The sequence below is a fragment of the Etheostoma cragini genome, chromosome 11 (genome assembly GCF_013103735.1).
Source record: "Etheostoma cragini isolate CJK2018 chromosome 11, CSU_Ecrag_1.0, whole genome shotgun sequence".
Lineage (NCBI taxonomy): Eukaryota > Metazoa > Chordata > Actinopteri > Perciformes > Percidae > Etheostoma > Etheostoma cragini.
In genome coordinates, this window is record NC_048417.1 from 13,347,888 (window position 1) to 13,366,318 (window position 18,431).

The following is an 18,431-nucleotide window of genomic DNA, read 5'->3' on the forward strand; positions in this document are numbered from 1 at the left end:
TGATTCGCCTTTTAAATTTAACAGCAGGACTAAACACGCGCACGCTGTGCCACACCCACAGATAAATGCAAAAAAAAAAAACTTTTGCCCTCAAGTGCATGCTTTGTTGTTTGTTTTTGGTGTTTTGGTGGAATTACCATACATTTTGTCGCTGTTAAAATCCTGAAAGGAGGAAGTATGAGTCAGAGTATGTGGGAGGCGGAGTGGGGTGACCACGGACTCCAGGCGCGGATTTCATAATCTCCAGCATGATGACGCGCTGTGGACCTGCCGCTGCTGTGAAACGGTGCTGTTCCTTTGTAGCAGAGATATGAATTAGATATGATGAGAGTTGCTTTACTTTTCTTTAATCACAAGTTGACCAGCTAAAGGAGATATGTCCGCTCATGGATTGTTAAGCAGTGTTTTCTCGTGCTCGCTAAGCCCCAAAACTATTTCCAAGCGGAGACTGAGGAAGACCAAGAGCTTGGACCCAGCGTTGATGAGACATCATGGTAGCGCATCTGAGGAAACATCTTATAAGGTCAGTGACCCGAAAGCTTCACGTTGCAGATGATTAGCTGACCTCATATTTGATTGGCTAAAAGTTGTTAAAAGATTGAAATGACTTTAATGACTGTGTTTCCATAAATTGAGAGGGTCGCGATTGTCTTCAAAACTTGTTTTAATCCTTGTGTTGTCTTCCTGTCAACCATGGTCACTTTTTTCAACATTATTATCGCCTTTTCCGAAATTTTTGTCACTTTGAGGTGGGTGCTTTTTTTTGGACGTTTTTGGTGTTTTTTCCAAAGGTTTTTGATATTTTAATGTTGACATGTTCTTATTTCGACGGGCCAGAAAACTAAAAACGGGTCAATTTGACCCAAGGATAACATCAGGGTTAAGATGGGATTCAGAATGTTTACTTATATCACTTTTTATAAGGGTACACAATCTGAGGTCTGCGTAAATAGCCTGCTTCCAGATTCCGGAAACGGCTGGAATTCCCTCAAGGATGATGTAGCCAAGTTGTCCCTATTTTATTTTGATCTTAAATGATCACATACTTCATATTACATTTTATACACAACTGTTTTTTTCTTAAACGGGAAAGAAATCAAAAGGAACATGTTTTCTCCTACTACTGCAACAAATGACAAACAAATTAACTCTTTCATCTGTGGACCGCATGTTGCACCACAGTTTCTCTGCGTCAATCACTGGACAGCATAAATGATTCAACTCATTCCTTTTGGTAAATGATATCAGCAGCAGAAGCAGTTGCTTGTGCCAGCTTGCTAATGTTGAAAGAGGTGTGAATTGAAACCGTTGTCACATTTGGCAAGTGTCAGACTGAACTCAAAAAAGATTATTTTCTCAAATACAGACTTTCACGTGATGTTCTGGGAAAAGTGTGGGAGAGGATGTCTGTTTCACAACTTCATGTGCAGTGAAGCTTCCAGCCTAACAAAAGTAGCCTATAAAACATGACAAAGATCAACATGATGTAAGTGTCCCAAATTATCAAATGTTTGCATTTTGAATTAGTGCATAGCTCTTAGAAGAGCATCATTACTCCTATACACACAATGAGTCTAAACACACATTTTAATGGTCATTATACCTTGTTAAAAAAGTTGTTTCTCTTTAATTTGTTTTCCATTACAATGGCCATTTGTATCTCTTCTTTTGCTAAATATAAATCTATATCAAATGTATAGTACTTTCAGTATTACACGTTCATGTTCGGCCAATCTGGATTGCTGTGCTTGAGTTGGTCCTCATGGTAACTCTGTTTGTTTAGTACAAGGGAAATGTATTACAGACTTGGCATTATAATAGGCTTTTAATGAGTACCAGGTATCTGGTCTCTCTTTAGTTGTTAACCCAGATCTAACAGCTTGAGCCCTTAACAATGTAATCACAGTAAATCTAAATGAAGTCGAAAATATTAGAGACAGCTCTGTGTCAGAGAGGACTTTTAATGTGATTTATGACTTTGGAAAGTGCTTGCGTGCCACCATTATGAGCAGCACCACAGCATAGTTTTTGCCAAGCATTGCAAAGATGGAATATGTTACCTCCACTGCAGAATACCTTTTGGGGTATTTGTCGATGGTACAGCTCTACTACTGAATTTCTAGAGCTCCAAAATGCCAGTGAGAAGAACTCCAGCCAGTTAAGCTGAGGTCTGAGGTGTTAGATCCTTCTTGGAGACTCACATGACCGTGCTGTCGGACAGAACTGACAGTAAGTGCCTTACTGTACGCAAACCTCACTCCAAGGCTTTAATGAAAGCCACATTTTCTGGGTGTGTAAATATCCAACCAGCAGTTCATTCAGGGACAATAGTTTCTAAGATACCGTCAACCACTCTGGTGATGTCAGTCGGAAAATGTTTCCCCCTTTGCACAAAACACTGTTGCACCTCCACCCAATAACAGCCCCAGCTCTGCAAGATTCTACCTTTTATAAGACATACTAAAAATAAATCACAGGTCGTGTACAAGACATACCTGGTGCCACAGCGTGCAAAAGATGAGTCTATAATCAATGGAAATCCGTTATTGCAATGTGTTTGGTCCTGAGCACTCACTCGGGGTCTTAGTAGTCTGAGCTGAGATGGAAAGCAGAGACAGCTGGTTTACTTAAAGAAAGCCTCAACTTCTATTTGCATGACTTGATCCTTGGCTATGGTCCCTCAGGCACATATTTCTTCCCACTGGAGACTGCCCATTTGCATGGCATGGAACTAATCCTGCTGCCTTGAAACTGCAGCACCATAGCATCCAGTTTGTGTCTGATAAGAGGACAAATAAACAGTGGGTTAGATGTAAACACAGATGGTTCAATACATCAATCCAATCAAATAATAACTGACATAGTTGATCAGATTCTTGTAAGTCAAAGGGTATTCCCAGCCTCAGTAGCTACAGTAGATACTTACAATGAAAAACCAAATTCAGTTCCCATGAGATTACAGGCAAATAGTGTTTCTCCACTCCAGTCAGACAATGTTGGCATCATTTAGTGTAATGTTATTATATAGGCAAAGTGTCTGTCTTTACTCATCACCAGTTCTCTTCTGTGTATCACACTCAGCAATGTAAGTGGCCGTCTAAAAGATGCATATCTAAGATCAATATTTTTACCTTGTTTTAGACACAAAATTCAATGGACACATTGAATTGTGGGAGAACAGACAGAAAAACAAGCAATTTTGTAACATAGATGAAATCATTATGGATTACTTTGTCCCGACAGTTACAGAAACATTCATACATGCTTCAAACATGCTGTTAACGCAGCATCAACAACATGTAAATTAGTTAATTAATTAAGTTAATTTAGTCATTTACAACCAGCAATGTTTTTGATCTGCGTTGATCTCCTGTGTACATCTGCCCTGCATATTGCACAATAGAACTGATCCGTTTCACCATTGAATATGACAGAAGACGTGGCTACCCCACTGCAAGTCAATAATTGCTTTAAATGACTGGTAAACCCTTCTCTGATCCACATAAGTGCATGTTAAGGTTTCATTTATGCTGATGTTGCGTTTCATTTTGAGCTGTTAATGGACTTCTGCTTCTGAAAATGAAGACCTTGAAAGATACTGAACAAGATTTCCTTTTGATGAAATCCCTTCTTTAAAAACCTATTAAATGTCTTTCTTGGATGATGATATTGACAGGACCCCAGGCAGTGTGCGATACGATATTCGTTCATTTGATGACATACCCTTGTAAGTCGCTTTAAACAGCCAGATCAGATATACAGCAGCAATATCACCATTCGCTCAGTCTTCTCTTAGGAAGCTTGTAAATTGCAGGAACTTATAAAGCCTTTAGAGGGAGCCATTTAATATTCTTTTGCAGTAATGTAGTGACCAAGGACAAAGATGTAGGGTTAACAGCAGGTTGTTTCCAATGATGTGTGCACTCATCTTGTATCTTGTAAGTCAACTTTTTACTAACAATGGTCAGGTTTTTATAAAAATGTACACTTGCTATCCTGTCACTATTGCCGTAGTTTTAACATTGGACATGCAGTATACTATGTTACTTCATTAGGTCCTGTTCTGTGTTGAAGCAGCATTGGCTTTTGGCCACATATTTCAAAGGTTATTGTTATCTTATTTCCTTTATGTCAGGCTGGAGGAGGCTGAATGTATATTTCTGTGGCACATGGAAAGATTGTGGTGTTTTTTACATGTTCAATGAGAGATTTTCTCTGGGCCACAAAATCACACTTAAACATGCATGGGTTTGTTATATTAGTAAATATTATTAATTCTGAATGGTTATTACACATCATTGATGAAATAGTTTGAAGTGTACGGTACATTATAATTGGGGATCAATAAAGTATCTATCTAATTTCCTCTTTTGATATGTTGGTGGAATAATTTGTTGATGCAGAGTAAGAAAACTGTGAGAGTATTGCACTGCTTAGAATGAATGTTATCTGTAGTCCTTTGAGCATCATGGAGGGGAGATGGCCTGCAAGAGAAAGAGCTTGGAGGAAACTGAAAACCTCTCTCTGTTACAAAGCCAGTTAAATCTCACGAAAAGACAATTAACTGAGTATACATGTTTCAATAAAATCCAGCTTCTTTCCGGAAAATGTTAGATTTGGAGACAGTACTGAAAGGAGGTCTCCAGTTAAAGCTTTAAAGGCAGATACTAATATCAATATTTTTAACTGAAGTAACTCAAATAAAGTCCATTCTGTCAGTGTGCTCTCAAACATTGCATTCAGTACCATAGGGAAGCACTGGAAACCATTTATACTACACTAAACCACACATTTCAATTGAAAGCCATGTAAACGCATCAAACTAGGGGAATATTTAAAAGGAATCCTAAGATATTTCCCAAAATTTGGACATGTAGAATGTGATCGCTGTTTTTACTACTAATTGTGAAGCAATCCTAGTCAACAGAGTGGGGATTTATTCTCTTCTGCAGGCTGAAGCATCTGCTAGTCCAGTCTCCATATTATATTATATGATATTATGATATTAAAACCCCCTGTATTAATTTTTATTGATCCCCAGTGGGGAAATGACAATGTATATGTGACAATATATTTAGAGAGATGGAGTGAGAGAAAGAAAGAGAGAGAAAAATAGAGCTCATAATGTGTGTTGTTACACATAGACTGTAAATATGAGTAGTCAATGGTGTCAACAGTTTTCTTAATACACCCATAGTGGTAAGAATGCCCTGTTTATCTCCTCAGAGGGGTTGCGATAGTTAGCTCAGAGCCCTGACCCGGCCCGTCAACCCCTCCCAATCCATTTATGAGCGGTAATGTAATTCAGTGGGAATGCGTCTGTCACCGTGAGGTAAATCTGACTCTGGACTTGTTCCACTTCTAATTGCACGTTGTCTGACCGGCTGTGAGCATGTGGACTGTGTTTATGTTGGGGTTTTAGTTTGAAGTCCAAATGGCGTCGGTTAATTTGGCATGAAGTGGTGTTCTACAAGTTTAAGGGACGAACTTGTCCGTGGCACCATGTCTGTGTAATGGGGGATCGCTTTCTCGACCAAAACACCACCTATCTTGTGAGTATACTACTTTAGGTGTGTCAGTAACTAGCTAGCTAGTGTGAATAAGGAATTTTGGGGCTTCCTGAAGTTTTCCCAGTATCACAAATAGTTAACAAAAGCGGATGAAATTGTGAGCTAACGTTACAGGGCTACGACGTTAACACAGGTAGGCTATGTGAGTTTTGAAAGTTTTGAAACGTCCTAAAGGCGTGGATGAATCCAACGTTAACCTTAACTTTACATTTAAGTGTTGTGTTATGAATGTATTTTTGGTCTTTTTTCAGTGATTCATGTAATATTATTGAAACCCTCATCACTGGTTTTTCCTCTGTTTCACACCTGTGCTTCTTCCCACTCCTCATTACAGTCTTCCAAGGACCTATAATACCTTTGTTGTAATTGTTGTATGATATTGCCTTCAAAACGCTAGACTACCTTTGCGTTGTATGCAGCCTGGGGTGTACTCTGTACATTAGAGCACATTTACTGTATGTATAACGTATTTTGAAAATAGCAAGATGTGAGTAGGCTAATTGAATGAGTTTTTGTGTCGGTGGTAGTTGTTTCCAAGCTTTTGTCAACACTACAACACACACACAAGGAAAACCAGAGAGAGAGAAAGAGAGAGAGAGAGAGAGAGAAAGCAGAAAGAGATGCTTTCTAACTTTACCGATGGGTCAAACGTCCGCAATGGAGTGCTTTTTCTAAACATTTATTGCAGAATTTAATGTAAAACTCAAAAGTGTAGAACCCCCACTATGACTCCAGTGAATGCTTCCTGGGTACTGAGACATATTCATCAGCTCTCTAGTTCAAGCGTGGTTGATTAGTGTAACCTGAGGTTTCAATCTTGCTATAAACTTCCTAACACATTTCCTCTCATTGTATTGAAGTGAATGCTAACAAAAGCGTTGTGTTTCTACCCAGTCTTTGAATAAAGTTAGGATATTCCACAGCTAAGGAAAATGCGCCTTGGTGTATATTTACTGCCACAGGCGGGTTGAGATAAAATAGTTGATGCATTTCAATAGGTATGTTTACTTCATTGCTGGTATTGTTGTTACAGTATACACAATAATATAGAAACATATTTGTAACATTAGGAACAAAGGACAAACACTTAGGGCCAGATGTACGTACATTTGCAAAAGTAGCGTTATCTGCGCCAAAAAGGCCAACCCGCAAAAAGCGCACGCACAGCTCTGCTGTGAGCGCAATTCAATGAGCGAGGTCAAAGAAATCCTGCTTGATGCGTGTTATTTCTGCATTAGTGGTGGGGAAATGTATGTGCGCTGTAGCAAAGCGTTCAGTACTTGTGCTATGATACGGCTGAGCGCAGACTGTGAAATTCCCACTTCTGTATGACTGTTTTAAATTATGCTGATGTCAATATTGTATGTTTTTATGTAATGTAGCGAAGAGTTTAACAACTGCTGGAATGGGATGTGAACGCTGAGTCAGAGATTCAATGTCATCTTTGATTTCTTCCAGTAACTGTAACATTGCATGCAGGCTGCTTAATCTGTAACAATTAATGATTGAACTAAAAAATAGTGATCCTTGTGGCAAAATCCTTTCAGCTTGTCACTTTGTGTCCGCCTTCAGGAAGTGGATGGAATTGAATCCGCAAAATAGAGGCGCGCAGTCACGGGAGGTTTTTGTACATACCACGGAATACATTAGGCTCACTTTACGCTTCCCCTCCCACTTCTTTATGGGAAACTCCCACTATCCCCTTCCCCCTCCCATGAATGACAGTAAAAGGCACAATCTGCCATTTTCAGCTCCCGCTACAGGCATTCTACGTTTTTTCCTCAGTGCTGCCTGTTTGTACATACATACTTTACGCGCACGTTGCAAAACAAATACGCCTGAACTAGGCGCAAAAGTGTTAGCACCTCTGGCCCTCAGGCTTATTTCTGTGCAGATAGCTCATGACGTTGTAGAGAAGCAGCTGGCACAAGTCTTATTTTCTTTCAAAGGATATAAGTAGGCTAGTGGCTTCTTTATGGACCGTTGTAAATGTAAATGTGCTGTATATATATAGCGCTTTTCCAGTCTTAACAACTGCTCAAAGCGCTTGTATATGTAAAAAGCGGTTTGAAAACGGCATCCACAAGTCAAAAGAGATTATTAGTTGTACTTAAAATATAGAATATAGAAATGTTGCTTTGTTTATTTTCTTATTCACATATCCGTCTTCTGACAATTAGGCCTGTAAGTAAAAGGAAAAGGTGGAGACATGAGTTTCAATATTGTACTAAAGTGATTGTGCACTCAAACATCATGTCTAGACATGAAACACTTAAACCTCTGATTATGGAATAGCTAAAGGAGTATTGCATCAAGTTGCACAATACTTTGAATTCTACGATAAAGTAGCCCATATTAGCTTTCATTTGAGAGTGTCATTTTACTGACAGAGTGAAACTGTGGGAACCCAACTCAGCCATCATCAGATAGGCACACATTTTCCACTCCCATATAGTCATCCAAGAAGAATGTCTGAACAAAATGAGTAGATAACTGTAAACATGACCGTGTTTTGCGGTCTCTTATTTCACAGTATTGCACCACAACGAGTGGCTGGCAGACAGATACTACTGTTACATCTCTATATACTTGGCTGTAGATGGTGCTTCCCTTTGTTTTTGTGTCCTGATCATCTGTTGCCTTGTCATCCAGTGCTCCACCAGGCCTGGGTTGATTTCTCTCTCCGTTTCCTTTTTTAAAAGTCGTAATCGTAGTCGTAGAAACAGAAATAATTTCCACATGTAATAAATTTGTATGGGAATTATTGTGTCTTTAGTATAAAATAAGTATTTTATGAATGAACACACTATTATGAATATGTGATGCACATAATCAGTAAGCAGAGAGGATGAAACATTTTGTAAATCTATATATGGGAGCTATAATGTATCCACTAAAGGTCAACAGAGGTTATAGTATAGTCTTTACTACTGAAAACTATGTCATATTTCGTTCTCTGCACAGGTATACTGTACTTTGTCATACTGTTTGTGTACTTGAAAATAGTATGCTACTGTAACACAATCCTAATTCTCATTTAATGGGAGTGAGCCACTTTAGTACAAGCCTTATCCTGATAATGAGTTACTAAGCCTCTTTGGAATATGGCTCGTATGATTGGCTTGACCGTACTGGATCAAAGCACTGTAATCTCCATCATGGAGATGCTCAAAGGTTGAGGATTTAACATCAGATTATTTGCCACGTCATTACCACAGTACTAAATCTTCATTACAGAGGACAGTATTAAGATAAGGGATTTCACTTTTAAGATCAGATGGTAGAGTGGTTTTGCATTACCTATTATGTTTTTGCTACTTGTAAAATAAAGTAATCTACAGTACATAACAGTACTTACAGTATGATTTTGCTGCTTTCTCTGGTAAAGAAACTGGCCCAATTTTGGGACGCAGAAGTAGATTACAAAAAAAGAAAAAAATGTGTCTATGTGTGTGTGTGTGTGTGTGTGTGTGTGTGCAGGGTGACTTCACCTGGAACAGCGTGTCAGGACGTACCATTGGCCTGAAGCCCGTCCCTCTGCAAAGCTTATCAGAGTTAGAGAGGGTTCATCTCCAGCATGTGGCCTTCAGGAGATTGTTTCGGGATCGCTATCTGGGCTGCCACATCACCATTCCTAAATGTATTTAAACACATACACACACTCACACTAAAGTCCTCTTCCTTATTCAACAAGTTGCCATTCTGTCCCAGGCAATAGCGTGTTACAGCGTGTCTTCTGAAATGCAGCAAAATGGCAGGATTTTTTTTTTAATCTTTCGGTTCACATGCAAGGAATAATTTGCCTTTTTGGGTAAGGGAGTCATGCTCATGATTGATTGCAGTTAACTCTAACTTATTTGATTTCATGGTGTGTAATTTTCAACTTTAGACATACTGTAATGGGATGTGTAATCCCAGTTTATTTTAGTATTATTTTTATTTTGGTTTTGTAGTCTTTTATAATATAAAATGTGTTCACATCTAACACAAACTTTATTCTCAAAGGAAATAAACATTTGAAATATATGATCTCATTGGCTACAAGAATGAAGCATTTGTTAATCCGTATAGGGGATAGCAGTCTGTTTGCATGTGTTGGCTAATTTGAACTGTAACCTATGAGGAATTGAGCCTAAGAATAAAAAGTGGACCAGGGGCATATTAACCTTGGTTCTAACTTCTTTATTTACCTGTTTATTTTAACACCTCTGCCTCTTTTCAGATGGCCACAAGCACAAAACATCCCTTTTGCGGAAGTTGGATTCGTTATCAAAAGAAAAGAGTAAAGACAAAGGTAATGTGGGATGTACTGGACTTTACACTGTAGGGGGGATGTAATTGCTCCGCCTTGCAAATTGTCTTCAGATATATTATATGTTAGTAGATATTATTATATATAACAGCTATATTATTGTTAGTCTTTCAAAACCATTGACGATAAACAGTTATTTTTTAGGTCTGTGGGTGAGACTCTGGGTCCTGTCAGTCAGTATTCCCCTCCGGTTTCTAACTAGTCGGCATTCGACACTTGAAAAGGTCCTCTTAAATCATTTTGGCTGAATCTGTATAGACGTACTGAAGCAGACATTGTTAGTAATACCGGTTAATAACTGAGTGATCAGAATCTACAGTAAAAAAGTCTCTGAGCAAACTGTGATCTTCAGCCGCCGCACTGCCCCACCCGCTGCAAGTATCTGGCAGCAAAGTGATGTTCACTGTCAGCCAGACAGTCGCAGTCAAGGGGAAATTACAAAAACAATTTTAAGTGCTGGCTCATTCATTACAGCCCCTCCTTTGGCTTGGCCAGCCCCCTCTTTCCTCTTTTCCCTTTTTGTTTACAAAGGCACTTCAGAAAGTATGTGCTCTCTGACTCTGAATATTGAGTGTGCACTGCCGAACTGTTGTAGGCATTAATCTCGTCGATTTCTAGGTGTTTTTTTGTCATATTTATTTTGAGTAACGTCTTTTTAAAGATCACATTTGAATATAAAGAATGAATGCAAACATAAGACAGTTCTAGGTGCTTTGTTCTGCAAATATAAACTCAACATACTGTGTATGATATGCTGACAGGACTGACACATCCTATATCTAATTTAACATCTCCCAGTTGACTTGAAGCCAACGAGATGAACTTTAAGTCTCCCTGTGTTGCCCTTTCCCCTCACACAGAGGCTACGCCCCAAGCTTTTGGCATACCGCTGTCTCAGGTCATATCCAATGACCGCACACAAAGGCAGCGGAACGATCCTCCGCGGGAGGAGCACAGTGACCCCACTGAATTGATGCTATCCTTCCTCCACCTCAACTCCAGCTTCAAAAGGGGCAACAAGGAGTTCTCCAGCAGCAACTCGTCCCTTAGCTCCACATCTGAGACCCCAAATGAATCCCCTCTGCTCATCACACCAGGCACAGCCCCACGGACACGCAGGAGGGTAGGCTCTTCTGTCAATAAACCTAACACGCTGTTGTAGAGCAACAGGAAATCTGTCTGATTACACTTCCACACAAGTGATCTCTCGGAATTTGTGACCTTTTTGAATATTCAGTCAGCGGGTAGCCATTTAATGACTGCTCATCTGTCACTGTGTGGTTGTTGCCCATCTCCTTGACAGGGCGGAGTATCTGTGGATTGTATCACTGATCTTGATGATAACCAGTCTCGGCTTTTGGAGGCCCTTCAGCTCTCTCTGCCAGTAGAGGCAGTTGGAAACAGGAAGAAGCACCATGACACAAAGCTCAGCCTTAACCCTATTTACAGGCAGGTGCCCAGGGTAGTGGATCTCTGCTGCCAGCACCTGGAAAAACACGGTACACAATAAGTTGAAAAGTAACACTGTAGAAGAATAGTGCAAATAGTAGTGTAGTATAGAAATATCCAGCTCATCTCTTTAACAACTTATGAGTTAGTAACAAATGTAGTTTGATCATTCATGACCTTGTGAAACATACAATTTGAATGTCTTTTAGGCATATAATTAGCCACGATATTAGCATTAAGAGAGAATTGTTCATCTTTGCCTACAGGCCTACAGACGGTTGGCATTTTTCGTGTTGGTAGTTCCAAAAAGAGAGTTCGACAGGTACAATGTCAGCTGGTTAGCTGTATCAAACCTCAGCATTTAAATACATTGTATCAAATACAGGTATGAGCAACTTTTTTGTTGTAATAATTTTCACAATATTTCATCCAGCTTCGCATGGCGTTTGACCAGGGATGGGAAGTACAATTGGATGAGGAGCATAGTGTCCATGATGTAGCTGCATTGCTTAAAGAGTTCCTCAGAGACATGCCTGCCCCACTGCTAACAAGAGAACTCTACATGGCCTTCATCAACACAATGTGTAAGGAACCCACTCACATACACGTGGCCAAAAAATAAGACACCATGCTTTTGGTTAAGCTGGTAAAACTTGCAGTTGTTAGTGTTGAATTTATTATTATTATTTTTTTAAATCAACGTTAATGTGGTGGCCTTTTTTTCTGCAGTGCTGGATTATTCAGATCAAGAGAGCGCCATCCAGCTCCTGATATTTCTGCTTCCTCCCTGTAACAGCGACACGCTTCAACGCCTCCTTTGCTTGTTGTCCACAGTGGCTGCACATGCGAAAGATGGCCTGGACAATGACGGACAGGCGGTAAAGAAACTGTTTTGTTTGTTGACAGTGTAAAAACAAACACCCTTATTTTTCATACACACGAGGTTGCACAAGACGGGGTGTCATTACCAAGATTACATCTTGGCAATGCATTGTAATTAAACACCCACTGACCAGCTTTGTTGAGAGTATGTCACCCATTTTGACAGTTGTTGATTCCACCAGCAAGTACAAAAAGAAATTTTAAAGGTGCCCTGCCACCCATATTTCATTACTTTGAGGTAATGTCTGAAGTTCTAACATGGACTCTGTAACATTTTTTGTGGAAAAAATGCACTGGTTACCTTGTTTCAAGCCATGCTAGTGTGGAATAGAAAACCTGCAGGAAGACTGAAATTGATTTGTGCCAGTTCTCATTATCATTCAGTGAGCTAAACTGCTTGACAGCTAGGCAATGAGGGCCTGGCTATCAGCATTCTTTACCTAGCGCAACTGGTCAAGCTCGTGAGTAGTAATGAGCTCAGGCAACATGACGTCAGACTGACCAGCTTTGGTAATATGCCTGATTTCTCCGCTTATTTCTTTTCAGTGGCTAGAGCTGAGAGAGGAGGTAGCAGTTTATTTTCACATTCACAACGTAACACAAACACATATGGACCTAACATATTTTTTTTAAAGTGTAAGTAAAAACAATTTTGTGTGGCAGGGCACCTTTAAAGTGCTCATATTATTTATTTTGGCTTCTTTATTGTGTTACATGTCTTTTTTTGTGTGCATGTAATAGGTTTACAAAGTGAAAAATCCCAAACTAAAAGAGGTGCAGTAAAATATGGTGTTTGAAAATTAAACCACGTAAACCTATTCTGATATAACCTCTAAATACAATTGTGAACCGGAAAATGAGCATAATATGAGCACTTTAAGGAAGTTAGCAGCCATCACTGAAAACAAACTGTTTACAAGTTTAATGTGATTGTGATGAATCCCAGCAGCCATCTGAAGGCAGTAAGACAGCTGTTTGTTACACCTGCAGCCTCTAATTTGAAGAAAATTATGTGCCAAAGCACAGCACATTATGCATAATCATCCATTGTGGGAAACATAATTAAATGATGCACAACCAACACTAACCACATTACACTAACGCTATGCTTCCCCATAGTCAAACCGTTCAGTCATCATACAGTTTGCTTAGTTTATTTGTTGTAAACAACAAGAAATGTAAGTAAAATTCAACATAGGGGGACACAGTTCATATCAACAGCTACATATGTGCACCTACAGAAACCAGTATTTCTTTCCTACTCCATATAGCTGGGCACACAGTCCCTTTTCTTGTAATCGTCTATTAAATAAGACTCTTAATACCATAATTACTCTATGCGTGTACAATTTTTCATTTCTTGGTTTAAGCACATAGGAAGATCAAAAGAAAATAGATTTTGCTCCATTGCTAACTTTCATATATTATAGATCATTTTGGTCTAGAAAAGAAAGAAACAGATTTCTTGTAATTTCAATATTTCAAATATTGGTAATCACCTATAATAATTTGGCTGTTATGTGAGAGGTTTACTAGCAAAGCTCTTACCTTAACCTGAAGATGATTGGTTTAAAATTGAAAAGATTTGAATGAATCATATTTTCCCATAAGGGTTGCTAGAATTCTTCCATTATTGTAGCTGAAGAACTGTTGTCCCCCTTATCCAAATGTCCAGTGGAAGTGTCTAAACGTGTATGTTCTCTCCACACAAATTCTGTCCTCTTTTTTGTTTAGATCACAGGAAACAAGATGACATCACTCAATTTAGCAACCATCTTTGGACCCAACCTCTTACATAAGCAAAAAAACTCAGACAAAGAGTTTTCAGTCCAGAGTTTTGCCCGTGCAGAAGAGAGCACAGCCATCATCAGTGTGCTCCAAAGGATGATCAATACATATGATACACTATTTATGGTAAGCCATCCTTACTGCATGCATTTAAACAGGTAGAGACTGTCATGGGCTTAATCAAACAATCTCAAAGTTTTAAGGCCCTGACACACCAATCCGACGGATGGGCGACGGCCACTAGTGGCGGCGACGGCCAGCCATGGCGTCGCCTCTTGCCGGCCCTCGTCGTCTTTGTCTGGGCCAAAAATTAGCACTGGAACACACGTTAAACATTAAGTTGTTACATTTTACTAATTTAGAGGCTGGTCAGCTTGCTGGGGGAGTACTTGTTGAGCTGTGAAGAGTGTGCAGAAAGAGGGAGAGGGAGAGAGAGGTCTATTTGGTCTTTAGCTATAACAAATATAATGGTACAGGATGTTAGTTTATTTCATAATGTGAAGATATAAATAGATCTTTTAAAAGACATGTTATTGTTGAAATAAATATTAATTAGTTATGGACATAATGTGCAAAAATAGTTTTTCCAATACTTCCAACCTGTGATTTTAGAAGGAACATTTAAACGTCATTTTTGACCAGTTTTGACAGCTCTATGTGTATTGGATTGATCACATGAGATGACAAAAGAAAGGAGCCTTGTGCGTGCCTCTCAGGGTCATTGTTTGTATTTTTCACTCTCGGCCAACAACCGCTGATGCCAATACAACGTGTTAAATCGGCCAAAAAAGGGCTTGGTGTGTCAGGGCCTTTAGTAAGATCTTTTTGGGGGGCGTTTCAAAAGCTTAATAGAGTTGAGCCACCTTGTGAATCGTAAACATTAACTTTATAGGTTCTGAGAAGGACTGAGCTTTAACAGTCACCTATAAAGCAAAGAAGTGTTACAATAAAACAGAATATCATGCAATTCTTTTTTGCTCTCCTGAACCTTGTGAAATTAAGTTGAGTGAATACTCTTTTTAGTGCATGGCAAATGAGAAGCCTCATTGGAGAGGTTAATAAGTGTCATTGGAGACACTGTTTTGTTCATAGATGATTGGGAGTGAGGGCAAAATCCTCATCTTTATTATGTTTCTGCTTTTCACCAGAAAATTAAGTGCAGATGCACTTAATTGTGGTATCTGAAAATGATCTGTTAAGGAAGCCAGAGGGGGAAAATCCTATCAGACATTTGCTCTGCGTCATTAGTTCTGCTTTTCTAAACTGCTTTTAATTATTTTTTCCTCATACCATGCAAACAACATCTTTTATCTGTAGCTTATTGCATCCGAGACACTATGTAAATGCTGGCAACATAAAATTGTTGGTGTAAAAGAGAGATCCTGTGAATAGGGTAAACTTTATATAAAAAACATGTGCTCTGTGGATAATGCTGTTATTTTTATGTAGTACTGTTGGGTAGATAGCAATCAGTTTTTAAAGTGTGAACACTTTTTGGCATGACACTGGTAGCCTACTGCAAAGACATGCTGTGGCTGTCCGTTGGTTGCAGAACCTGTGAACCACAATCAATGAGCCATCTAGGGATGTACAGTAGCTGCTGTTGCTTTACTGCGCGTGCGGGAGACACACACGCACAGAGGTTCCTCGATGTATAGTTAGATAAACTTCCAATTTACATTCCAATGTTATGAGCTTCTGTTACATTGGGTTTTGATTCTTCCAGGTTCCTGCTGACCTGCAGCATGAGGTGCTGATGAGTGTGCAAGAAACTGATCCTGATGTTGTGGATTACTTACTGCGGAGGAAGGCCTCTCAGTACTCGTGAGTCTTGAGAAGAGTGGTGAGAGGGAGGGAGGGAGGGACAGTGGGAGCGATGGTGGTGGGAGATAAGAGATATGTGAGAGGATGTTGTGTGTGTGTGTTTTGTCCCTGCCCAGACCTCCAAATGATTGTGCACCCCCTGTTTTTTTCATACTCTATCTATAATCTTTATTTGGTTCTTTGTTCCTGTAGTGAGCCAGGCCTTCTTAGAGCAGGGGAGTCCTTCTCTCTGCCTAAGAGATGCTTCTTCAATGACTCCATCAAAGTCTCTAGTGGAGAGGTGACTCCCTATGACAACAACTCTCCCGTCCTATCAGGTGGACTGTTGTGTAATTTCCCAGCAGACAGCAGTTCTCTCTCAGACAGGGTGCCTAGACCTTCCGGGCAGTACAAACTCAGCGGCCATTGTCAAGACGGATCTGGCAGCACTTCTCCTACACTTTCTACGGATAAAGGTGAAATAAATGCTTGGCAACATATACTTTAATATTATAAAGTTTAATTAAAAGGAATAGTTTTACATTTTGGGATGGCTGCTGGGCATGGCTTTATATTTACCGTACGATACGGGTATTGATCTTCTCATCTCAATAATGAGTCTTAAAGAAAAAACAGTTAAAAGGGCAGGGCCTCTTGTATATTGTATGCTGGTATTTTTAAAAAGATACTAGAGATTTATTATTTTGTTAGCTTTCAGAAACCAAAGTAAGGAATCACCTTGATGCTTTTTTTCCTATTAGAGGCCTCAACTGATCATTTCTGGGACACCTGGCATGAACTGCTCAGCAAGGAGTTTACTGGCCATCATATCACTGGTAATAAAATCTTCTGTATGTGTTGCTGCAGATGATCTTGAGACATATAATGAATGCGGGATGTTAATAATAATTCTTCCAGGCTCCCTTGGAGACATGTCGGAATGTGAGTCGTATGGCTCTTCAGAGGGGCAAAGCAGTCACCAAGGTAACAACAAGCTGCCCATCAGACCGACACAAACCTCATTGGGCTTGGTGGAAATCAGGCCACACCTCCCTGTAACTCGGAGCAGCAGTGTTCCTCATGCCCAGAGAGGACAGAGACAACCTCAATCATTACATCAGGGATTGAGCAGCCAATCAGGAGCCCTCAGCTCGGGCAACTTAGCAGAAAGGACAGGACACCCTGCATGTTCATTACTCAAGGTCGGGATGGATGGTTTGTCTCCCCTTCCGTACTCTGGACAGCTGAAGGAGACCCATATATCTCACTCCACATCCTCCTTCTTCACGTACCAGCCCGACCCCCAAACCCCACAGCAGGCCCCAAAAAGCCCTGCCCCCCCAACTGTAGATACTGCTAATGCCTCTGGGCCTGGACATGAACATGTCCCTGGTACACCGAACTGGCAGACAGAGAGGTGGCATATATGGCATATACTGTCAAAAGAAAATGCAGACGCCCTGCCTGAAACCTTAGTTTGATGCACCCTTTGACTAGGTTGAACTATACTGAACTTAACTTTATGATAAAAGGCTCCCATGTTCCTGTCACATTTCCAGTCGCTGATATGCTACTAATCGCATATGCAGTACTTGTTAATATTTCTCGTTGATAGACTGATGGACCTTTAAATCAACCACCATCTTAGAGGAGTTATTTTTTTGTAAAGGAGTTCAATGTATAGATATGAATTGTGTTGTGTATGTAAACATGATATAACTTGTAGTTTGTACGTTACTTTTTGTAGTTTGATTGAATATTTTGTAATTATTATGTAGGTGTTATTCCTAATTTGAAGCCATGAATGTTCTTTTAATGCTGAATATAAAAAAATATAGGTGTTTGTGCTGTAATATTGCTTCAAATTTGCAGTACCTTGATATGTCCTGCAGCTTCAATGTTTCAGGCTCGGATTATAATCTATTTACTTGTAGAAATGCTGCAGACAATGTCCATATTACCATCCATGTTGTGATTGAACTGTCCATTTCATATTCATATTTGCACCTTTAGGGTGGCCATTGCGTAAATAAGTTTAAATACAATGAGATTTATTAAACAGGATTTGTTGTTGCCATTACTTGTAATTTTAGCCCATCTTTTAGCTTTATGTTATGACCTATATTGTAGATTAGTATCCTTACTCTTTAAAAATCGGCCACAGTTTACAAATGATACTATATTATCACAAATGTAGAAAATGAACGGAAAAGTAAGAATGGTGCGTATTGGACTCCTATAGGAAGCCATATTTTTTATCTAACTTGTCATTTAGGAACCATCATAAAGTTAAAATCAAAGGGTGACTTAATTTTTAGCTTGTCTGAACTGCAGTTCAGATGACAATGAATGCATTACCTGAACCCTCCACAAGAGGGAATCATAAGACCAGGAATTGTTCTTCTGTTTCATTGGCTTCTCAAACCAGTAATCCTTGTGTATTGTGGGTATACACTGGGTTTTAACAACTAATTACGCATTGAACAGCTAGAGACAGTAATGGGCTTATTCGAACAATTTAAGTTCAATTTAATTCCTATTAGACACCTTTTCCACCATGATGGTGGCATGGCTATAAATTACACTTTGTTTTCAGGATCCAATTTTTACACTATTATCTTGTACTG

The 18,431-nt window shown here is 39.5% G+C and overlaps 1 protein-coding gene across 4 annotated transcripts; it reads left to right on the forward strand.

The window, feature by feature from the left end:
* Window positions 1–215: 215 nt before the first annotated feature.
* On the forward strand, window positions 216–17,879 carry LOC117952965 (rho GTPase-activating protein 6-like). Of its 4 annotated transcripts, none has more exons than XM_034885638.1 (13): window positions 216–523; window positions 9,051–9,210; window positions 9,793–9,864; window positions 10,743–11,005; window positions 11,186–11,381; window positions 11,598–11,653; window positions 11,765–11,915; window positions 12,061–12,209; window positions 13,948–14,127; window positions 15,728–15,825; window positions 16,009–16,280; window positions 16,566–16,640; window positions 16,723–17,879. In XM_034885638.1, the coding sequence occupies exons 1-13, from the start codon at window positions 377–379 to the stop codon at window positions 17,283–17,285; spliced, it is 2,382 nt and encodes a 793-aa protein (XP_034741529.1). In that variant the 5' UTR covers window positions 216–376; the 3' UTR covers window positions 17,286–17,879. The 4 variants fall into 4 exon arrangements, with proteins under 4 accessions (XP_034741529.1, XP_034741531.1, XP_034741530.1 ...); XM_034885640.1 differs by having other exon boundaries at window positions 15,728–15,819; window positions 16,018–16,280; XM_034885639.1 differs by having other exon boundaries at window positions 217–523; window positions 16,018–16,280.
* Window positions 17,880–18,431: the final 552 nt, after the last annotated feature.

Bases quoted from the DNA above. Each gene is read 5' to 3' on its own strand.
- LOC117952965 (XM_034885638.1), top strand. From the start codon at position 377: ATGTCCGCTCATGGATTGTTAAGCAGTGTTTTCTCGTGCTCGCTAAGC. The intron at 15,826-16,008 runs GTGAGTCTTGAG...TTTGGTTCTTTG, and splicing joins AGGAAGGCCTCTCAGTACTC to TTCCTGTAGTGAGCCAGGCC. The intron at 16,281-16,565 runs GTGAAATAAATG...TTTTCCTATTAG, and splicing joins TACACTTTCTACGGATAAAG to AGGCCTCAACTGATCATTTC.